Source organism: Rhincodon typus, chromosome 10 (genome assembly GCF_021869965.1).
Source record: "Rhincodon typus isolate 14 chromosome 10, sRhiTyp1.1, whole genome shotgun sequence".
NCBI classification, from domain to species: Eukaryota; Metazoa; Chordata; class Chondrichthyes; order Orectolobiformes; family Rhincodontidae; genus Rhincodon; species Rhincodon typus.
Window position 1 is genome coordinate 50,298,384 of NC_063341.1, and position 24,961 is coordinate 50,323,344.

The 24,961-nt window shown below is 39.2% G+C and overlaps 1 protein-coding gene across 5 annotated transcripts in view; it reads left to right on the forward strand.

The window, feature by feature from the left end:
• Window positions 1-24,961, forward strand: part of rnf220a (ring finger protein 220a) — a 462,984-nt gene that overhangs the window by 376,313 nt on the left and 61,710 nt on the right. For 4 of the 5 annotated variants that reach the window (XM_048602023.1, XM_048602025.1, XM_048602024.1 and 1 more), the window contains 2 exons: window positions 9-133; window positions 8,433-8,571. In XM_048602023.1, coding sequence (XP_048457980.1) covers window positions 9-133; window positions 8,433-8,571 — 264 coding nt within the window. The remainder of the gene's footprint in view (window positions 1-8; window positions 134-8,432; window positions 8,572-24,961) is intronic. The other variant, XM_048602026.1, reaches the window with a different exon arrangement.

Below are 24,961 nucleotides of genomic sequence, written 5' to 3' on the forward strand. Positions count from 1 at the left end.
TTTTCTAGCACGAATAGGGAAAAACAAGAGGAAGAAGGCCTCAGAGGATGGCCAGGTATGTCCGCTGTGCAATGAGACGCTCTCTGGAACTGTGGAGGAGATGAGTAGACATGTGGAAGCTTGTCTGGACAAGGTAGTTGATGGGCATGTTGGAGCACCAACAAGTCTTTTTTTTTCCTCTTTCTTGCATCTTTTCAGAAGCCTGGTTTAGGGTATTGATATATTTCTGTTGTTCCAGAGGCCAGCATATCTTCCCTACCCAATGTTCCCAGGATTACAGTCTAAATTTTATTTACAGTTTCCCCAGTATCCTTTCCCAGTATTCTCATATCGAACAAATATCCTCCCCATGCTACCGCACCTAATCGACGCCACGCAATGCTCCTTCAAAGTCATACTTGCACTAGTGACATATGTTGCTTCATTGTGCATTACTTCCATACAATCAGCACACCAGTTCCAGTCTCTGCTTTCCATTTCTACGCCTGCCGCTTACCTTTTATGATCCAATCTTCTGCTTCCCCACCTAAAGCATAGCTGACACTTCACTAGTCTAAAACCCATAATGAGAAATATCCTAATGTCATTTTCCTGTTTTTACTGGAAACATGTGGCTAGTTGTTCATTATCCAGATACTCATTTCAAATGCTTCCAGAATCCCAACAGTCTATTAACTGTCTCTAAAATGGAATAGTTTGCTTCCCAGTCTTCTTAGGTATACTCGTGAATTGCTCCTGGACAGTGTGACCCTGTAACTCATTGTTCTCAACTCCTAGAAGACCCTTCCCAGTATACCTAAAAGCATACTGCTACCACTGTCACACATTAGCAGTATTTTCTCATCATTTTCTCAATCGCAACACACCAGTCTCTCAGAACATCCATACTGCAACACTCTTTTACTTTTCTTTTAACCCCACCAGAGTCCCATTAGACCCCAAGACTCCTGTCTTTACAACAGCACAACACAAGTTGCCCCTCACCAGTACTTCTCCATTATCTCCTACCTTTCTCAACATGGAACAGCTTCTCGTGTATCCTGAGCTTCAAGATAAGGTAAGTCATAAAATTGAGCACATAACTAAACAGATGTAGTAATGAATTTCACTGATTTACAGTTTCCTTGAAAATGTGGACATGATTTGAGCCACAAAAAAACTAACTCCCGTAAAGAATATCAAATAAAAATGCCTTTCCTATTGGATCACCATAAATGTGGCCCTGTTACATTTGCTTGGCATAAAGCAGCCTACCTTCTGATTCAGTGTGAGCAATGACATTAGCTCTGTTAGCACTATGATATGTTTCCATATTTGAATTTCTTAGTCCATCATGATGCCACAAGCTGTCTAATGTAAATTTCTGTGCCATACTTAGATGAATATTTAAAGAAACACTGACAGTCATTTTAAATGTGTCAAATCATTCTGCCAAGAACAAAACATATCTGAGTCAAAATGTTACTGAACCTTAATTGACGCTGCCACAAACAAAGGCAAGGTACTTACCTCAAGCTTGAGGAGCTTTTACTTGAGTAGCTTTTAATTATCGCCAGTTGGACTTTGTATCCTTAAAGAAACACACTCCCTCACTTCAGCTGTTAAATTATGTTTTTTTAATACTGTCGCGATTCCTGTTGTCAAAAAAGAGTGCATCCTGTGATTTACCCTGCATGTTAAGATTAAGTCCTGCCTGCAGTTTGTTCCTTGTTTTGCTGCTGTTTGCAAATCACTCAAGTTCTTGGATTGATGGATTTCAAGGGACTGCTTTATTATATTTTAATTCCTCGCCTGCTATCCCATTATTCAACAAAGAATCCAAAATTCATACAATGCAAAATCGTTGAATATGTACAACTTTTAGGGATTTTGCTTTTCCAAAATTGATGTCGACCCCATTATAGATCCTATTATAAAGCTAATATGGAGGAGTTGAAGTAAACATTTTCTTAAAGTAAGGAAGGAACACCGTACAGAATCCTTAAAATGGCCTGTAAACCCTCGGACATGGTTTCGTGTCAGATTTTATTGGCTAGTCCTCGTTTGGCATCTCATCCAAACCTGAGCAGATCCTCTACCAAGCCGGTGATTGGGATCAGGAGTGTAGTGACAGAAGGTTGTGGTGAAACTTGTGAGAATGGTGTCCTACAGTGAGCAGATTGAGGCAATTTAAGGGCATTTTTTGGTTTCAGTCAAGAAGGGATTCTATGAAAGAGAGATCTGATGCTTCATTGTAAACCGTGGAGGAGCTTTTTTTTATTCATTCATAGGATAAAGGTGTCGCTGGCTAAGCAGCATTTATTGCCCACCTCTAATTGCTCAGAGGGTGATTAAGAATCAACCACATTGCTGTGGGTCTGGAGTCAGATGTAGGCTAGACCAGGTAAGGGTGGCAGTTTCCTTCCCTAAACGACATTAGTTGACCAGATGGGCTTTTCCAACAATCGACAATGGACAAAAGAAAATGGACAATCGACAAAAAAAAACACATACAAAAAAGCAAAGAGTAGTGGGAAACTAGTAGACTGGGAAATCTTTAAAGGCCAACAGAAAGCCACAAAAAAAGTTATAAAGAAAAGTAAGATAGATTATGAGAGTAAACTAGCTCAGAATATAAAAACAGACAGCAAAAGTTTCTATAAATATGTAAATCGTAATAGAGTGGCGAAGGTAAACATTGGTCCTTTAGAGGATGAGAAGGCCAATTTAATAACTGGGAATGAGGAAATAGCCGAGACATTAAACAGTTATTTTGTGTCGGTCTTCACAGTGGAAGACACAAATAACATGCCGAAAAGTAATGGCAAGAAGGTTATAGCAGGGGAGGACCTAGAAACTATCATTATCACTAAGGAGGCAGTGCTGGGCAAGCTAATGGGGCTAAAGGTAGATAAGTCTCCTGGCCCTGATGAAATGCATCCCAGGGTACTAAAAGAGGTGATGGGGGAAATAGCAAATGCACTAGTAATTATTTACCAAAATTCACTGGACTCTGGGGTGATTCCCGCAGATTGGAAAACAGCCAATGTGACGCCACTGTTTAAAAAAGGAAGTAGACAAAAAACAGGTAACTATGGGCCAGTTAGCTTAACTTCGGTAGTGGGGGAAATGCTTGAATCTATCATTAAGTAAGAAATAGCAAGACCTGGATATAAATTGTCCCATTGGGAACACCCATGGGTTCATGAAGGGTAGGTCATGTTTAACTAATTTGGTGGAATTCTTTGAGGACATTACTTGCATGGTGGACAATGAGGAACCTGTGGATGTAGTGTATCTGGATTTCCAGAAGGCATTTGACAAGGTGCCACACCAAAGGCTGCCACATAAGATAAAGTTGCACGGTATTACAGGTAATGTATTGGCATGGATAGAGGATTGGTTGAACAGTAGAAAGCAAAGAGTAGGGGTAAATGGGTGTTTTTCTGGTTGGCGGTCAGTGGCTAGTGGTGTGCTTCAGGGATCATTGTTGGGACCGCAATTGTTTACAATTTACATAGATGATTTGGAGTTGGGGACTAAGTGTGGTGTGTCAAAATTTGCAGATGACACTAAGGTGAGTGGTAGAGCAACGTGTGCAGAAGACACTGAAAGTCTGCGGAGGGATATAGATAGTCTAAGTGAGTGGGCAAAGGTCTGGCAGATGGAGTACAATGTTGATAAGTGTGAGGTCATCCATTTTGGTAGGAATAACAGCAAAATGGGCTATGTTTTAAATGGTAAAAAATTGCAGCATGCTGCTGTGCGGAGGGACTTGGGTGTCCTTGTGCATGAATCGCTGAAGGTGGGATGGCAGGTGATTAAAAAGGCATATGGAATTTTGTCTGCCATTGCTTGAGGGATGGAGTTTAAAAACAGGGAGGCTATGTGTGCAGTTTTGGTCTCCTTACTTGAGAAGAGATATACTAGCACTGGAGGGGGTGCAGAGGAGATTCAGTCGGTTGATTCCAGAGTTGAGAGGGTTGGATTATGAGGAGAGACTGAGTAGACTGGGATTATACTCATTGGAATTCAGAAGAATGAGGGAAGATCTTCTAGACACATATAAGATTATGAAGGGAATAGATAAAGTGGATGCAGGGAGGTTGTTTCCGCTAGCAGGTGAAACTAGGACTAGAGGGCATCACCTCAAAATAAAGGGAAGCAGATGTAGGACTGAGGTCAGGAGGAACTTCTTCACCCAAAGGGTTGTGAATCTGTGGAATTCCCTGCCCAGTGAAGTGGTTGAAGCTACCTCACTGTTTTTAAGGCAAGGCTAGATATATTTTTGAAAAGTAAAGGAATTAAGGGTTATGGTGAGTGGGTGGGTAAGTGGAGCAGAGTCTCAAAAATATCAGCCATGATCTTATTAAATGGCGGGGCAGGCTCGAGGGACCAGATGGCCTACTCCTGCTCCCAGTTCTTATATTCTTATGATTTATGGGCATCATTTGATTCTTGATCCCAGATATTTTATTGAATTCAAATTCCACCGTCTGGCGGTACTCAAACCCAGGTCCCCAGAATATTATCTGGGTCTCTGGATTAACTGTCCAGCGATAATACGACCATGCCATCACCTCCCCTATTAATTCACCTTTTCCTCCTGAACCATAAGGAGACCCAAAACAATGTTTATCTAATTTCTGGCTATTGAACAACCACCTAGCAGGTCTGGCCTGACAGAGAATCTGTGACTGCTGCCATTCTCGGGCCTCCAACTAATATTATGTTTGGACATGAACTAGATGACATAATCGAGAAACTGAATTGTGCGCGTGAACAGGATCCCATTCCCTGCAGGAGGCTTTTCCACCTGCTCAATGTAACAGATTGGTTTTCGGACATGGCAAGATAATAATTGGTTTAGAAGAGGTAAGCGTTTGGATTTATTTTAGTTGCTATCTGGTTTCTGCCAGACAGCAAATTTAGAAACAGATCCAAGTCTTTTCTTGCTCAGCTTTTCCACTGCATGGCTTTTGGAATTTTTTTTTTTAAGCCTTGTGATTCAAGATTCAGTTTTTTAGATGTGGCATACACTTAAGCATACATAGCAAAATGTAAGAGAGGAAAAGACCAGCTTGTCTACCTAGCCAGATGTTGTGATGGCTTATGGATCGTGACACAAACACTTCCTACCTATCTAGAGCCATGTCGGTTCCATGTGGGCAAAAAACAGATAAAACACAGGCCAATCACAGTCAGATATTAAAAATTTGGAAAATCTTCCTCTGACCCTTTTTGTCCTGACTTGTACTACACAATACCTGATGTTTCTGTGGTGTGCTGTGCAGTCTGAAACAGTTCCTAGATCTCTTGAAGATATACAACAAATCCAACGCTCATTGCACCAGCTGCCAAACTGATTCACAGAAGTACTGTCCTTTGAGAAAAGAAGTGCGATCTGCCAGTGAACCTAGTTTTCCCCTTCTCTAACTTGGAAGGCAATTATTAATCATTGCACTAGTTCTTCTAGAGGAGCTTGTGAATTAGCAGTTCAGAAGTCTTCTGGAAGTCTAGGTGCACTATGTTTGTTGCATTTCCCTCATTCACTAACATAGTAATCTGTTCAAAATATTATATCATTATAAGACATAACTTTTCCAGCAACACCATTGAGTGTCTCTGAAGATGCCTTCTCTAGTGGTTAGCATTGCTGCCTCACAGTGCCAGGGGCCTGAATTGAATTCCAGTCTCTGGTGACTGTCTCTGTGGAGTTCGTACATTGTCCCTGCTCCCTGTGTCTGCGTGGGTTTCCTTTGAGTGTTTCGGTTTCCTCCCTCAGTCCAAAGATGTGCAGGTTAGGTGGATTGGCCAAAGGAAATGCAGGGTTACAGGGCTAGTGTGGGGTGGGGGAGTGCTGTTGGGTGGGTCGCTGCAGACTCGATGGGCTGAATAGTCTTTTTCTGCATCATAGGAGTTCTATGATTCTAAGCCCAGTAGCTATATCAGGTATACCTGTGATACCTTCAGCTTCTTACCTGTTCTTGAAGGCCAAGTACTAACCTGTTGGCTCTGCCTTATCAGCCTTTCAGTCTAAGAAAAAATTCCTGATGGAAATTCATGGGATATCCATGTTTACAAATTCTTTAGTGAATGTCCACTGAGCTGACTTCTTGATCTCTTTAAAGATTCCTTATTATGTATCCCGAAAGCTGTAACATGAACAATCTTATAGTTGACAACACTTCCACAATAAACAGAAGCAAAGCATTAATTTAAAATCTCTGCCGTTCCCTCGGCATCCTCACTGATTTGTGTTATTAATCTTGATCAAAAGCTATGTCTTTCATTTGGAACAAGAAATTGAGATTCTAGTTATGCCTGTGCAGGTAACTAATTATTCTAAAGGTAACAAAATGCAACAGACACTGAATTGCACAGCGAAATGCCATATTTATTTCTTTCGTAAATCTCTAGGCAGCAAAATAATCATTATTTTTATTGGAATCTCCTCTGTTGTACGTTATTTTATTTCTCAGAAATTGCCTTAGAATCATGTCAGAGTTTTGCCCTTTTCTTTTATAGTATACCTGTCCATATCTAGATATCTTTTCTCCACTGTACCTCAGTCATCAAGTGAAATTAGATGCTAATTACTTTGATAGATTTAAATAAATTAAAGATAGATGGTTTCAAGGAATGCAAACTTGTATTTAAAAGCTTAATTTAGAAAGGATTTTGCTTCTCTATTGCTCATGCTGGAGGAAAGCAATCTGTACCTGGGTTCTTGACAGTGCCATTTAATAACAGTCTCTGTGAATTAAGTATTTAGTTCACTTAACATGTAATGATATTCTAATAATTAAAAGTATCCAGAAATCACGTGAGGGTGTGTACATCTGCAATTATTATTAGGAAAGCTATAAAATTCTTACACATTTTAAACCAACTTCTACTGTATTGGATCATTTGTAACATGTTAATCTTTCCAAATTGCATGTTATTTGAATCCGTCTGCTAAAATCGGGTATAGTAGTTATTTTTCTTTGCATGAATTTGCAACTAATTTAGTATTATTAACTTTAATTTGAAGTCTTATTTTAAGAATTATCTCAAATTTCTGTGAATTTGCATTTTGTATGCAGTCCTAGGTTAATTCCTCCCCACTTCTAATAGAAGTTCTTATTTTTCAAATGAAATACAAGGAAATGGAAGCAGAGTACAGACCTGTCATAAAATGGGCCTTCAAGACCTTTGTATTTCTAATGTATTTTGTTACTGCTAAGAGTTTAAGTCTGTGGTTGAACTTTCAACAGGAATTGGGGTGAAAGCAGTCATTAAAAAAAAGGTTCAGAACAATTGTTTTGGGGTATAAAACAGGAAACAGTTAAACAATTTTTTGCTTTAAAATTGGAGCATGTTGCTGCTTTGCTGGAATGTTGCATTCACTTGGTGTTAGAACATCGTATATAGAACACAACAGCACAGGAGCAGGCCCTTTGGCCCACCATGTCTGCGTCCACTATGATGCCATTCGAAACTAATCCTATCTGCCTATACATGGTCCATATCCCTCTATTCTCAGCCTGTTCATGTGTCTGTGTAAATAGCTCTTAAACTTTGCTACGGTTACATTTAATAAAGCCTGATAAGTTCACCCCCCCATCCACCCAGTATAGATCTGATTTTATTGCATACACAGGGAAACGTCTTTGGGTCAAGAAGGAAGATAGAGAAGGTAGGAATGATTCCCAAAGAGCCCTGTCTTTTTTCACTGTAATGAGGCAGAGCATGTCAAAGCTGATTGCTGGTTGCTGAAGGGGAAGCCAAACTGTTTTTTGAGATTCTTAAATCCAGGCCAGGAAAAGGGGCCCTGACAGGTTGCATGATGGATAAAGATCTGTCCCTAACCACAATGATTGATTGTATTCAAGTGTCAGCTCAGTCTAATTGCTACTAACTGCTGAAGGGAAAACGTATTAAAACATTAGGCAACCTGTTACATTAAGCTCTATCATACATTTGTTTCAAAATTAACGATTACAGTTTTCGAAGGTTTGCAGGGCTGTGCCGTTCATTGGTCAGTAAATAGTAGAATGTTAATTAGAGGAAACCATACCAGGAAATTATAACATTTAAAGTTCAGTGAGTGCGTATTGAACTAATCTGAGTTTGTTATAGAAAAGACAAGGAGGTGAGTAATTTAGAAATAATTTTAGTGAGAGTTGCAGAAGACAAAGATAATTTTTCACTGAATGAAAGAAATTGGAACATGAGGTTTTCTTGTTTGGAAAACGACTATCATTGTTTTTTTTATCATTTGACTCCTGTTTATGAACTTTTTATGTCAAATGTCATCAGGTTCACTGAATAGAAAGAGATCATTTTCTCTTTCACCGGTTAATTTTAATAAAAAAACATCTGAAATGATGCACATTATATGAAACTTAAAGAAAAGTGATTGAAGTCGTTTTTAAAAAATGACTAAAACGGTTTATTTCAATCCACAGAGAGATGGCTCTTGCACAAATGATGATGAGTCAGTGGACATAGAAAATGAGAGTGGAAGTGTGAACAGATTTGAAGAGTATGAATGGTGTGGGCAGAAGAGGATACGAGCTACAACCTTATTGGAAGGTGGCTTTCGAGGTATGTAGTGTTATGAATGTTTTGAACATTGCTGCTGTTAATCAAATTTTAAATTGATGTGTATAATGTCTTTTTTCCACAAAAGTCAAATTTAAAATTAAAACCGCGGTATAAATCATTTTTAAAAAAAAGCATTTTTAAAATTGTTTGAAGCTTCTCAATGCTTTGAACTTTTAAGTACGAATGCACATGATTGACTGTTTTCATCTGAATGGTGTGTGTTTAGGATCGTTGCTATTGGTCCAGTCTATACCCAGATGGATAAAGGTCAAAATCGAGTCAAGACATTTAAATAAAAGTATGCAGAGATTATGTGGACCTCTTGTCATATGTGTAGTAAAATGCAGGTTTAAAATTGGTGTCATGCCCTATTTTCTCTCGAAGGAGATAAAGATAAAGTCAAAGCAAAAAGTACTAATGGTCATCTGTGACTGTCACAGGACAAATTGAAGGACTTCACAGCCTTTATAGCAAGGTGAACAAAAGGCAAATCAGGGAAATGACCAGATAGTTTTTCTTTTTGCTGGTGTTATTTACGGGAACAATGTTGACCGGGGCACCGTGAGAAATGTGTTTTGCCTTGTGTGACACATCTACCCAAATAATTTGGGGAGGCATGATTATTAGTCCCATCAGGAAAGGAGCATGTGAGAATGCAGCCATACTTCAGTATTACGTTGAATTGTCAGCTCAGATTAATGTGTAAACGTGTACTAATGATTGAAATTGTATGGTCTCAGAATATTACCAATTCCATTGGTATCTATTAGATAAATGTTTTTAAGTAACAGTTACAATTGTAAAGAATTTAGTTGATACAATTTTCTAATTCCCTAATGCCTCATAAACAGATTTTCTAGAACTGAAGGGTAAAAAATCAAACAATATTTTTCTTTCCAGCAAAACAGTGTTCTGAAATAATTGTTTCAGAGATAGTAGGAACTGCAGATGCTGGAGAATGTGAGATACCAAGGTGTAGAGCTGGATGAACGCAGCAGGCCAAGCAGCATCCGAGGAGCAGGAAGCAGCTTGGCCTGCTGTGTTCATCCAGCTCTACACCTTGGTACTCCTGAAATAATTGTTTCCACTTAACTTTGTGTTGCCCCTAAACTACCCTCCCATCTCTCGCTATTTTCTTCCTATTGTCACTTGCTGTTTGCGCCATCTTTAAACCTCTTCCATCCCATTTGAATCACTTCTGCTATCAGTATCGCAAGATTAATATTTAGCATTGAATACTTCTGGTCTATAGTTGGAAATGTTAATACATTTAAGGAATAGTTTTTAAATGAAAAAAAAACTTTTAACATTCGTTTTTCAGTTGGGAATGTTAGTATCTAGCCCAGGTTGTGTTTTATTCTTTGTTCAAATTGGCTGATAGGTCACTTTAAATAAGACTGTATTCTGTATTCAGTTCGAATGTAACCTGACTCCAGGATAGTCTCAACTAGTTCTACTTTCAATTTAATAATAACATAAAATAGTTAGATGTTCTCTTACCAACTGGCAGGTTTTGCCATCCGAACCATGGTTTCTTCCTCAATCTCTTGTTTCGTACAGGACTGGGTGCTCAAGTAGGGTGTGTTCAATCCAAGCTAGACTTTCTTTACAAATAAAATTTTTGAGAAGTGTTGGCATTGGAAAATAAAAGTCTCTTCATTTCTTGAAATCTTTATAAATCTCATCTGGGAAATCAGTTTAAAAATTGTATCTAGACTTTCATTAATTTGGACAGTGGGAAAACTGGTTTGCTTAGAACTGAAAGCATTCATTTTAGAAACTTGGAAGATATTGGACGATCACTGTTCGAAGCAGCCTTCTGATTCATAGGATGATGGGTTTGTACTGTGGTGGTCAACTTTGCATGAAACATATATGAATGTTGTGGCTCAGGAGTCCTACTCTGTTATACAGTCCCAGCTGCATTTTCTGTAAAGTAAAGCTGTAAACTAAGAAGTGAATGATTTTTTAACCTCTACTTTCTTTGGACCCTTTTCTAAGCTAGCTGAACTACTTATTTCTGTTTGCCTTTTTTCATAGAATCAATACAGCATGGAAAGGGGCCATTTTGCCCACCCAGTCCATGATAATTCACTGTCATTCACCCACTCTGCCCTTATAGCCCTGCAATGTATTGTCCTTATGTCATAGAATCATCGAATCTCTACAATGCAGAAAGAGCAATTTGGCCCATCGAGTCCACACTGACCCTTTGAAGAGCATCCCACCCAGATCCAGTTCCTGCAACCCCATATTTACCCCAGCTGACCCACCTCCTCCGCACATCCCTGGACGCTGTGGGACAATTTAGTATGGTCAGTCCACTTAACCTGCACATCCTTGGACTGTGAGTGGAAACCAGAGCACCCAGAGGAAATCCATGCGGACATGGGGGAGAATGTGCAAACTCCACATAGACAGTCACTCAAGGCTGGAATCGAACCTGGGTTCTTGGCACTGTGAGGAAGTAGTGCTAACCACTGTGTCACTCTAGTCCATTCTGTTCATTAAAATTTCAAGTAGCCCCTGTCTTTTCTCTTTCATCGCAGGTCATGAGGTCTAAGACCAGAGTGCCATCAATTATGTTCCACAGTTACTGTTGCTTAGAAGCTCCTTGTAGGTAAGGTTGTCTGACCTGGCGACTGTGCTGATAGCATGTTGAGCTCCTCATTGAATTGTTCCTTTGCCTCTGTGGTGGAGTGCAGCAATGGAGCATCAATACTAATTGAGCTCCAGAAGTCTATAAAATTTTAGAAAATGACCATCAATATTCCTGGAAATATTGAATGCATTGGTGGTCATCCTCCAAAATTTTATAGACTCTGGAGCAATTCCTACAGGTGAGAGGGTGGCAAATGTAACCCCAATATTTAAAAAGGGAAGAAGAAAAAGAAAATGAGAATTGCAGATTTGTTTAGCCTGACATCAGTAGTGAGGAAATTGCTAATGTCTATCCTAGAAGATGTGATAACGAAACACTTGAGAAACATTAATGAGGTTGGACAAAGGCAGCATAGGTTAATAGAAGACAAATCATTCTTCACAAATTTATTGGAGCTCTTTGAGGATGTAACTAATAGAACAGATTAGAGAGAACCGGTGATGAGGTGTATTTGGATTTTTGGAATGAGGTTAGAGGGTGCAATTAAAGCAAATGGGATAGTGAGTAATGTATTGGCATGGATTGAAGATTGGTTGACAAACAGGAAAAAAAAGAGTGAGAATGAGTAGGAATTTTTCAGAGTGGCAGGCAGTGATTAGTGGGGTACCACAAGAATTGGTGCTTGGGCCTCAGCTATTCAGGGTATATATAAATAACATGGATAAAGGAACCAAATGCAACAGTTCCATGTTTGCTGATGATACAAAACTGAGTGGGATTGTGAATTGTAAGGAGGCTTCTAAGGTGACTTAGACAATTTGAATGAGTGGATAAGAGGATGCCTTACTGCAGTTATGTAGGGCCTTGATGAGACAACACCTTTTTAAAAATTTGTTTGGGGAATGTGGCCGTTGCTGACAAGGCCCAGCATTTATTGCCCCATCTCTAATTCCCAGTTAAGAGTCAAACACTTTGCTGTGGGTCTGGAGTTACATGTAGGCCAGACCAGGTAAGGACAGCAGATTTTCCTCCCTGAAGGGCATTGATGAATCAAATGCCTGCTGAGCCTCTCTATTGTTAGGTCAGCGACATTACTACCGCACCACTATATTTTCCCTTTAGCCCTACTTGGATGTATTAAATGTCTTTTTGGTCTCCCTATCTAAAAAATGCTATATTTGCCATAGTAAGAGTACAGTGGAGGTTCTCTAGGTTGATACTAGGATTGGCAGGAATGTCCTATTAGGAAAGATTGGTTTGACGGGGACCTGTATTCACTCAAGTTTAGAAGAAAGAGAGAGGATCTAATTGAAATGGAAAAATTCTAACAGGGCTGGAGAGACTAGATGCAAGGAGGATCTTTTCCCTGGTTGGGGAGTTGAGAACTAGGGGGTCACAGACTTCAGGTGTGGGGTGGACCACTTAGGACTGAGATGAGGAAAAATATCTTCACTCAAAGGAGAATTCTCTTATTACAGGAGATTGTGGAGATCAAGTCATTGCATACATTCAAGAAAGAGGCAATTTTTTAGACTTTAGTGGCATCAAGTGGTCGGGGGAGAAAATGGTAATATGATTTCGTGGGTCAGCCATAATCATATTGAATGGTGGAGCAGATTTGTTTGGCCTTCTCCTGCCTTTTTTGTCTGTTTAACTGGCCCTGTTTGTGTTGAAAAGAAGATGGAGAGAGTATGTTCTGAACCATTTGTGGAGGCCTTCTAATTGTAAGCTATCAAATACAGTAGTAGAATGTACAAAAGTGAAATACTGCCAGTGCTGGAAATCTGACATAAGAACAAACCTTTAGAAATAATCAGTTGACCAGGCAGCAGCTGTGAAGGGTGAAACAAAGTTGGCATTTTAAATCAATGACTAGTTAGAACAGAAGATGTTAGTTATGTTGCAGGTTTTAAACAATTACAGAGACCAAGGTAGTTGAGTGAGGAAGAATGAAGGAAAAGGTCTTTGGAAGCCAGGGATATTCATGGTGCAATGTAATACCAGGGTGGTATTGAGACAAGTAAAGAAAATAGTGCTGGATCTAAAACCGATGTAAATATGAATAGCAGAATCATCATCACTAGCTGCTGTCCAAAAAATGGAAACAAGGGAAATAGTCTGTAGTTGTTGAGTCCAAAAGCCTGTATAAAGTGGCTATAGAAAGATGAGGTGCTGTTTGTTGAGCGTATATTGGGCTTTATTAGAGCAATGTAGAGAGCTCAGTCTTTGGAGGGTGGAGAATAAAATGACAGCAACCAGAGCTGGTGGACTGAATGGTGGTATTCACAAAGCAGTTAACCCAGACTGCATTTGGTGTCTCCTATGTAGAGAAGAGCAGTGAATACAGAATACTAAATAGAAAGAAGTGCAACTGAACAGCTGTTTTATCCAGTTTGGGGGCTTGGATGATGGGACAGGATAAGGTATCATCTGTGCATGCAGAAGAAGGTGCTTAAGAAGCTGATAGGATGTTGAGTGTGACTGAGGTGTAGACCAGGGCATTGCAAAAGGAGTCCTACCTTTTGGAATTGTAGAAATATAAGGAAAAATGTGTTTGCAGTGACATCATGCTTGAGATGCAAAGGATGGTGTGTGGAATTTGGATGCTGTTCAAGTAGATGGAGGGAAAGGAAAAGCCTATTCCACAAAGATGATTCTAGATAATTCTAGAAAGAAAGGGTAGGGAAGAGAGCAGAGGGTGGGAAATGGAATAGTCAATGTTGGAGTCTCTGTCAGTCATGAGAGAGGGAGAAGCTCAGTTGAAGAAAAAGGAAGACTCATTGCAAGTACTAGTATAGAAGGTAGCATTGCCAGATGTGATGGAGTTGGAGAAACCAGAGAATAGAATAGAGCCCTTACCGGAAACTGGGGAGGAGGAAATACAGTCAGGGTAGCTGTGGGAATCGATGGGGTTATGGTGGTATGTAATTGTTTCCCTAATTTTTGGGGATATGTTTCTTGATGTTTTGAGCATTTGTCTTTCTTCATCCAAAGGCAAATTAAAATATAAAAACATTCATTACTACCATACTGAAAAGCTAAGCTTTTCATCTGTAGGGGTCTGTGTAAGAGAATAAAAATCAGGTGGTTAATTCCCCAAAAAGAAACCTGTCAAATCTGAGCCATTTTATCATCGCTAATATTTGACCTTTACTTGACCAGTCCTGGGGAATGTAATTTTAGCAGGACTCTACTTCTGGCTCACTGAGGGCAGAAGAGCTGAGAAATGAGAGCTTGTCAAACAAAATTCCCCGTTAGCTCCCTTGTTTTACCTAAATGAGGTAGGGCAGGGAGCACAGTGTCTCATTTCAGAAGTTATAAAATATTGAAAAAGCAGTGTCTTGTGGGAGCTGCCAGGGGGATTGCAGGTACAAGGGCTGTGATCAATTTGAACTGTTTTTCTAATGAAAGCTTCAGAGTATGTGTCAGCTGTGCTTCACAGCTGGGCCTGTCATGTCAATTGAAGAACAAGTCTGTGTTCTTAAGTACCTTGAAAGGAAAAGAATATTCACTTGGCAAAGTCTTCAAGGAACCACTTCATGGTGTTCAGAATTGAAACATTATCGTTTTTCAGTGTTGTTATAAATATGGAAACAGAAAGTTTTAATTCTTTTGAATATATAGATGTTATTTTGTAGCCTTTTCAAGAACAAGTACTGCTGCAGAAAAGAATTGTGTAGCTTCACCTGGTTGACCATTGCATTGATGCTCATGTGTGCTGGTGTTTGGAAATTGAGTTACTTCACTTTGAGTGAGCTTTCCTTTTGAGGAATGAAAGTTTGAGTGGGGGAGTTCCATCGAAAACATTTGAAAGGTCTTTTGGTTAAAATTCCACATCTTTTAAGGATTGGCTACATAGTAATATTCACAGTAGTTCATGTCATCTTTTTGTTGTTCATTCTGTTTTAAGCAAAGAACATAAAACCAACTGGGGTATACTTGGAAGAAAGAACATTTTCTCAATAATAATTGTGTTCGGAAATGAATTTACTGACTACATTTTTTTCTTCGCCTTTACTTAAGGCATTAACTGGTTATTCTTCATATCAGAGGCTGAAATGTTTTTGACAAAAAATAACATGGAAAAGAGTAGGAGAGATTGTGTGATGTAGCTTTTTTATAAATGACAAATTGGTTAGAAGAACTGCATTGACATTTTCTGGTCTTCTACCATTCCATTATTCATTATTCCCTTCTTGAACACTTTTAAAAATAAAATTGTTGTTTTGATATAATTGAGATATCTGGTGAATATCAATAGCTAAAACTGAAGAGCGAATGAAATCTGAACTCTTTGTTCTCATTTACAACATCTTTTCAAAAAAGCTGTTTTTATTCTTTGTATCATGTACTTTACAAAAAAAAATCCATTAACCCAAAAATTGAATTGGTTCAGCCTAAACCAGGACTATCATCTTTAAATGATTCACTGAAGTTTAAGGAAAGTGACTTTGAACAGTAACTAACTGAGGCTGCTCAGCTAGCAGACTATTGACATGCTGTAGATTGAACTATAGTAACTGTGGAATGAGCAAGGAGATAAGAAAGTAATGATGGCATCAGAAAACGTTTGAAACTGTGCTTTCATACCTGCTTTGTAATGTGACTTCAAAGCTGGGGGGGGAATTGTTCTGCCTGAGCAAGTCCCCACTCGCTGCAAACGACTGACTGAGGAAATCTTCGGTTGTTATTTCGGCCTGAGCAGATGGGACTAAGTAGATTAGGTAGCGATAGGTCAGAGGCGGCTAGTTGTTCCCTTCTGTTCAGTTCCATTTAGGGATTTTGGGTCGATTGGCATCATGTGTCATTCCTCTAGTGATATCGCTCAGGTATTGATCCAGTCTAGACAAGAGCTGGAGGCATTGCAGAGAACGCGTGCTGCACCATGCATAATGTGATTGAAAGGCAGTTAAAATGGCACTGACCTTTTCAGGGAGGATTAGATTGCCTGCCAAGTCTGTTTAAAGCAAGTGATAACACGAGGTAAGGAAAACTGTCCGGACAACTTCAGAGAGAGAAAGAGAGAGAGTGCGAGTAAGCGGTTGGGCAAGAATGTTGTACAGACCTCTGCTAGGCTTTTTGAAATAGCAGTGCTCTGCTGTGTAGATTTGAAGGTGATTGAAGTTTATAAGAAAATTGTTTCACATTTCAGCTTCAGAACAAAATGGAAAATCTTGCAAAAGCTCCACTAAACCGAGCAGTTTACAAGCTGAATGTTAAGCTGAGTGTAGTTTTAATAATTTTAAAGTCAAGGTTTGAACAAACCTATGTTAACATTTCAATGAAAATAAGAAACTTAAAAGACATCATTATTTTGGTTTTGCTTAGTTTCATTTAGTCACTCTGTGTGACTTGGTATTGAAAGTCTGATATATACAAGTGATATGAAGCAGCTTTTGTAGGTCATCAGATACCACTATAATCAAGTAAAATTATTTTGGAAGCTTCTGGTTGAGGGTCTTAGGATTTGAGATTCCCTTGGCGCAGATTTGTTGGGGTTGAGTTCGGAAGATGTGGTTATAATGTTGGAATCATAATAGGAAGATTTCCTATTTTTGCCATTTGTAATAAAATTCTGCATTAAAATGCCTTTATGATTTTTCCAGAAATAGCATAAGCCAAGAATATTCATAATATATTTACAGTGTTGTTAACAAATGGCCAACAGTGTAAATCTCCCATGTTGAGGTGGATTCACTCTTGCTTGTGCTGGATGAAATAACCTGGGCTATATAGGTTGAATGGGAAGAAGAGAGATACATGATCTGTCAGTGCAAAAGTTCAATCCCTTTACAGTTACGGAATAATAGGTAGAGTGCTAAAATTGAAATCTTAACAATGTCACACAACTTTTTCAATGGCTAATTTTGAAGCATATGGAATTTAGAATGAGCTAATGTGGAACCAGTACTGAACAAATGCATGTTTAAAGGAAGAGAGAAACCAAGAATCTTTTCAGACAAATTTTAGAAGTTCCAGGTATCTCTATGTTTTCCTTTCACAGATGTTCAATGCATAATTCCCAATGTAGTATATAATGCAGAGTACTTGAATAGGATGAATGCTTATACTTGGACCTGCCTAATCATGAAATAGTTACATTTTTAAAATGCCATTCTTCCTGTTGCAGTGTGATTCACGAGCTGTTTGAGATGGACAATTATATTCACTAACAGTAGTACAGTTCCACTGACCTCATTTAGCAAAATTCAAACGTTTCATTGTTCAAGACTTATTCTCAGAATTGACATGTAAGCTAGCACTTCCACCAAATTACTGAAGGTGCTGTCTTTCATAGTGGATGGGAATGAAGTTTTTAAAATGTTTCATATATATTTGAGATCCTGAGATTTGTTATTTTCTTTTTTTATACTACCTAGCTTTTTTTCCCTTCTTTTGATCTGAAATAAATAGTTTAAACTTGTTAATTTAATAGTCTGGCTAATCTCCTGCATGAAGTGCTTTGAAAGCTGTGGAAATGTACCTTATAAAGCAAAGCTTAGAACTTTGAAGTGTAGTGATTTAGACATTTGCAACCCTTGAGCTTAGATTCAAATTCACTACAAAGACATAGAAGCATAGGAACACGAGTGGGACATTCAGTAACTGGAGCTTTTTCTGCTATTTATTTACATCAAAGCTAATCTATATCTTAACTAGATCTACCATTTGGCTTTTGTGCTCTTAAATAAAGTTGCTTCTAAGGGATCTATATCTAATAATTTGGGTGATCCAAATCCATTCCATGTGGGGATGTGTTTACACAGAAAAATGCATCTAGTTCAACATTAATGTTTTGTACCAAGGACAGACCTAAAACTAGTGTGGGAAATAGAAAATAAAAGGGTTGCTGGTGCTCTGGAGGATTCTGATGCTGGGGCTGAGTCGTATGTTTGGGGTAGAGTAGAGGATGCTTTAGTCTACATCCAGAGAAGAGCTTCATGGTGTCATTAAATGCTTGAAATAAGTGTTCTAATCACCAGCACTGCCAGCTCTCATTCAGTGAACGCAAAACGATTAAATGTAAATTCAAATTCAGTGTGAGTGATACATTTCAGTGAATAAATTGTAAATTTATTGATGGAAACCTACCTCTAGGCCAATAGCAAGAACTTGGATTTACATAACACCTTCAATGTAATGAAATGTTCAAAGCTGCTTTGCAGGAGTATTATAAGATAAAGTATAATATCGAGCTGGATAAGAATAGGTAAGATGACGAAAAGCTTCATCAAAGAGGTAGTATTTAAAAAGAGAAAAGCAAAGTAATGCGACATAGAGATTTGGAGAGGGTATTCCAGAGTTTCAGACCTTGGCAGAGAAAGTGTGGTCATCAGTGGTGGAATAATTAAAATTGGTGATGCACTGGATGCCAGAATTAGAAGAGCACAAGTGGGTTGGAGAAAATTAGAGATATGGAGCAGCAAGGCTGTGGATGGAATTGAACACGGACAAGAATTTCAAAATCGAGACTGCTTGACCAGGAGCCACGTGAGGATCAGTGAGCACAAAGGTGATAGGAGAATAAGACTCTCTGTAGATTGCATTTAGGAAATGTAATGCTTTCTGTGACTCCACTATAAGACTATTTTGCTGCATTGCTTAGGCATAAAAGTTAAATTTTACAAATATGCAAATACTTGATTGATATTCTTGCTCCCTTTCCTAAACATTTTTGAATAATGCTTTATTTAGGCTTCTGATTGTGGACTCTGTATTTGGAATTGGACTAAAAGTTGGAACTGATACTTTTTTAAAAAACTTAGGACAGCAGGTGTGTTGGAAAATCATTCAAGATAAAAGTGGCTATATACATAAATGTTGTGGCAGATACCTTTTTGGTGCTTTCAATTTTTGGTTAAATAATCTACACTTAAATACAGTTCAATAGGCTGTGAAGTGCTATGGAGCAGCTTATGGAATGAATTTCCACCAAGACATCTTGGATCTATATATAAAAATTTTTTTTTACCTGATCATTAAGTTATTCCTTAAGTAAATTGACACAATGATTGGGTGGAATTTCAATATGTTCATTTGAGATTTTACCTGACGACATGTACTCCTCTGGAAGATTTGGTCCCATTTAGAACAATTCACGTTGTGTACTTGAAGAATGGATTGGATGGATGGGTTGAGCAGCTTTTTATGGTTCTTGAAGTTCAGATATACTACAGTAGTCTAGAAAAGTGGACCATTTATAGACCCACTTATTGGAGATCAGTTTCAAGGACATTATATCTTCACTGACCTTCACACTTGAGCACTACTGAAAAACAGTGCATTTCATCTGTACCAATGAGGACAATTTGCAAGAAATACCAATGCCAAAGGAAAACAGCATTTATATTGTATGAGAGGAGAGTGTTGTTTGGCTTGCAATGGGACACTCTTTGGAGCTGTTGCCTTGGAGAATGCATTATTTAATGATTGAAACTTTTGGCCAAGTTTTGGTTATGTTTTAAACCAGACAGGTTGATTCTTGGTCAAGACATTGCCCTGAGAAATGAATCAAAGAATGGCTGTCACTTAATGTTTTGAATTGAAACAAATGCAGTACATGTTCTTACTGTCTGCAAAGAACAAGGTCTCGTGTATTAAGGTAGGAGTCTTCTAGTACATGAGTTGGTCTCACTGCAAAGTTGACTGACAAAGTGAAATTGGCTGTTAGCACAATGCTTTGTACACTTAGAATTATTTAACAAGCATTGCCCTCCTGCAGACTCACATCTAATGTTGTGTATGCTAGTTGAAAATGACCAGTATTTTGCTTGTTATGAATAGCCAAGAGGATAGGCTGTTCAATACAGTTGGCTAGTCTTTGGGCTGCATGACTGCACACCAAGCATCACAATAGCACTGAAATTCATGTGTAATGTTACTCATCTATGGTAGGCAGAACATCTTTTTGGCTTGGTGGCAACATAGCAAGCACCACTTGTATTGCTGAATAGTGGTAAAATTCTGTTTTTCAGTCTGGAGAAAGATATAGAAAGGAATCAATATCAGAATTAACAGAGTGGGGAACTGGAGGAACACAGCAGGCCAGGCAGCATCAGAGGAGCAGGAAAGTTGACGTTTCAGATTGGGACCTGTCTTCAGAAATGGAAGGGGGAAGGGAGCTGGGAAATAAATAGAGAGAGGAGGGGTGGGGCTGGGGAAGGTAGGTGGGATGGTGCTAGGTGAGTGCAGGTAGGGAGTGGTGTGGATTGGTCAATGGAATGGCTGGGGTGGATAGGTGGGAGAGAAAATAGACAGGTTGTGTCAGGTCAAGGAAGCAGGGATGAGAGGGAGGGTTGGACATGGGATGAGGTCGAGGGGTGGGGAGATTATCTCTCAGTATCAGAATTGTTGCTTGTTTGATATATAGTAATGACCTAGAACTGGAAGAGCAGAATGCAATTTCAGAATCTGCAGATGACATAAAACTTGGAAGTATTGTATACAATGAGGAGAGTGGTGATAGGCTTCAAAAGCTGGGGTTATTTTCCTTCAGATACAGTAGGTTAAGAAGAGATTTGACTGAAATATTGAGAGGTCTTCCAGAGTAAATGGGGGAAAATTCCGTTCCAGTCATTCCTTCACTGTTGCTGGCTCAAAATCCTGGAATTTCTTCCGTAGCAGCATTGTGGGTCTACAACACATGGATTGCAGTAATTCAGGAAAGCATCTCACCGCCACCTTCTCAAGGGCACCTAGGGGATAGGCAGTAAGTGCTGGCTAGCCAGCAATGCCCACATGCGCGAGTGAATGAAAAAAAGTGCTAAAAGAAAGGTCAAGAATGAGAGGATATTGACTTAAGATGAATAACAAAAATACTAAAGGGATGATTCATTTAGGCTGCTTCTGAGTTTCCTACCATTCTTATTGTTAATCTTCAACCAATTCACTTCACTCCGTGTAATATCAAGAAAGTGATAAAAACACTGAATGCAGCAAAAGCTATGAGCCCTGACAACGTTCTGGCAATAGTACTGAAGACTTATGCTCCAGAATATGCCGCTCCCCTAGTCATCTCTTCCAATACAGTTACAACACTGGCATCTAACCGACACTGGAAAATTGCCTAGGTATGTCCCGTACACAAAAAGCAGAGGACATTGCCCTGTCCAAGTTCAGCACGGTCAATTACCACTGCATCAGTAAATGTTGTCAACAGTTATATTAAGCAGCACCTGCTCACTGATGTCCAGTTTGGGTTCAGCCAGGGCCGCTCAGCTCCTGACTTCATTACAGCCTTGAAAGTGCTGAATTGCAGGGGTGAGGAGAGAGTGATAGCCCTTGACATCAAGGCTACATTCAACCGCCTGTGACATTAAGTAGCCCTAGATAAATGGATTGAATGGGAATTGGGGCAAACTGTCCATAGGTTAATGTTATACCTGGCACATAGCAAGGTGGTTGTGGTTGTTGGAGATTGGACATCTCAGCAGAAGTTCCTCAGGATTTGTCCTGGGCCCGTCCATCTTCAGCTGGTTCATCAGTGACCTTCCCTCCATCATAAGGTCAGAAGTTCACAGACGATTGCACAGTGTTAAGCAACATTTGTAATTCCTCAAATACTGAAGCATCCCATGTTCAAATGCAATAGCACCTCAATGAGAGAGGTAGTATCAGACACAGAATTTATAAGTAAAAGATCAAAGGGTCACAGCACTGATGAGGATCAGTTTCACTTTGATCTTATACTTATAAATTCTGTGTCTGATACTAACTCTCTCACTAATACCTGAAGAAGGAGTAAGACTCTGAAATCTTCTGTTTTCAAATAAACCTGTTGGACTATAACCTGATGTTGTGTGATTGCTGACCTTGTCCACCCCAGTCCAACACCAGCACCTCCACATCATGCAATAAGACCTGGACAGTATCCAGGCTTCGGCTGACGAGTGGCAGATAGTTTTCAAGTCACACAAATGCCAGGCAGTGAGCATCATTGAATCCCTAACTATTAATATACTATGGGTTACCATTGACCAGAAACTCAATTGGACTCGCTACATAAATAGAGTGGGTACAAGAGCAGGTCAGAGGCTCGGAGTACTGTGGCATGCACCTCACCTCTTGACTCCCCAAAGCCTGTCCACCATCAACAAAGCACAATTCAGGAGTGAATGGAATACTCCCCACATGCCTGGTTGAGTTCAGCTCCAACCCTCAAAAAGCTGGCTACTATCCAGAACAAAGCAGCCCGCTTGATTAGCAACACATCCACAAGCATCCACTTCTTCCTGTGCCGATGTTCATTTGCAGTAGTGTGTACGATCTGCAAGATGTACTGCAGAACCAAAGATACTTAGACAGCACCTTCTAAACCCGAAATCAATTCCATCCTGAAAGACAAGAGCACAGTCTGTATCCAAGACGCAGCCCACGTAGTCGACACTCCATCCACCATTTAAATCCTGCAATGGCAGCAGTGTATATTATCTACAAGATTTGCTGCAGCAAATCAACAAGGTCATTTCAAACATGTGACCTTTTACTGCCTCAGAAAGCAAAGCCAGCAGTCACATGGGAGTACTATCACTTGCAGGTTCTCCTCCAAGCCACAATCATCCTGACTTAGAACTGTATCACTGTTCCTTCACTGCAACCAGGTCAAATTCCTAAACATCCCATATATAACTCCAAGACAGCTCATCACCATCTTCTCAGGAGCATTCATGGGTGGGTAATAAACGCTTGTCTTGCCAGCAATGCTGATATTCACAGCAGCTTTTATTTTTAATGTGATGTTCCATAAATACATAGTTGAAATAATAACAGAAAATCTTTAAAATACTTAGCACATCAGCAGGATCTTTGGAGAGCGAAACAGAGTTGATGTTTCTGCTTAGTGATCTTTTCTCAGAACTGTTTAGTAAAATGGCCATTCTCTTGTTAATATGTGCTTAAGTAATTATCAGCTCAGTCTGAAAAGTGAATAATGAATGCTGAGGAGACCATTGCCATAAAATAATTTCAACAAGTTAAGCATTGAAATATGGTCTTTATAAATACTTATTATTACCTCACCTAAATATGATTGATTATTTTTGTTTTAAATTTTATATCTATGCTCAGCCAGAATAATCTTGCCCAAACTTCCTTCTGATGTTATCTTTTTAAGGCATCCATGTGTTTTGAGTTTGAAAGCAAATGACATCTTGTAGATCTTGCTAAACGCACAGCTTGCATCCATATAAATACGTACACTTTATAGGCCATTTGAGCAGCAAATGATGGGGGCTAACTGTATTTGACACACGCAACTTCTTACCTCCACGCCAGATAATTGCATTGTCAACTATTCAGCAAAGTGGCAGGTGACATCTGAGGCAATTGACTAGCTGAGTTGTTCGTGTTGGACTGTCAGCTGTTCAATCAATAGAGTTTACAGAAGACACCCTGATTGCATCTGTAACTAATTTAACTTTGAAACCCCTAACTCCCCTTTGCACAAAGTTGCAATTCTATTCAGGATGTGCACTGAGTGGCAGGTGGAAAAATCAATGACAGCTTTCTGCGGTCATGCAATCGTGGGTTTTTGCTCTGCATGGTTAACTAGCCGTCTTGACTTCAAATCAATGAACTGATCAATTGATTAAATTAACAGTGATTTTCTTTTGGGTTCGCAGTCAGGGCCTTACATTATTAGTTGTGTTGTCTTTTGGGGTAACTCACATTTATAAAATTTAAGGCTTATTAACAACTCAGCACTTAGAAATTCCACCTTCGCCTCTCTTTCAACACTTAATGTTAATTAGTTGGGCAGCAGCCTTGGCCTTCTGGGATTTGGGATATATTTGACAGAACTGGATTGGGTTACTGCATCACAGGCCTTTTGCTTCCTCTTTCAGCAGTTCAGAAGCTGGTTAAGCAGTCCTGATAGGTAGAGCATGATTGATGGGGAAGTTTGTCTCTGGTAGTGTCAGGAACTTATAGAAGTGTCAGTCAAGATCGGCGCCTGAATTACTTGTCACATTCTGTGAAAGAATGTCGAAGAAACAAGGAACTGCTGCATTACTTTGTTTTTTTCCACTAAATGACCCACGTCTTAGTTGTTTGCTATTTGTGGTGGTTGAAGGTTAAAAAGACAGCTTTAAATAGAGTGCATTTACAATGTCAGAAGTTAAATCTGCAAGAATTTTATTCAATTGGGCATCTAAACAAAAAGATTTGTTTTTGTTATTTCAGAGAGTTTAACATGGTACCTCTTTCTGACCGAGATTGGTTCTCTATAATTTGAAATTCAGGATGTGCTTATGTACAAATACTAAGCCTATGCGTATCCATACCATATTCTTAAGACTTTTCAAAAATTTCCAAGCAAATTAAAGTTTCAAATTCGATTTCTTTTCATGGATGAGAATAATCCAGAAATTCAGTATTAACTGCACATCAGTGAGAAGGACTGGACTCAGATCCAGATCAATTCTGAAGCAGATGTAGTCTGGCAACAATAGGCAGTGAAAACAAAATGACAAATTCCAATGTTGAATACTTGATACAACAACATGGCAGCACAGAGTCATACACCATGGAAACAGACCTCGGTTCAACTTGTCCGTGCTGACCAAGTTTCCCAAAGTAAACTAGTCCCACTTGCCTGCATTTGGCCCGTATCCTTTTAAACCTTTCCTATTCATATACTTATCCAAATGTCTTTTAAATGTTGTAACTGTACCTGCATCTACCATTTTTTCTCTGGCAGTTCGTTCCACATACGAATCACTCTCTTTGTGGGAAAAGGTTGCCCCTCGGGTCCCTTTTCAGTCTTTCTCTTCTCACTTTAAAAATAATGCC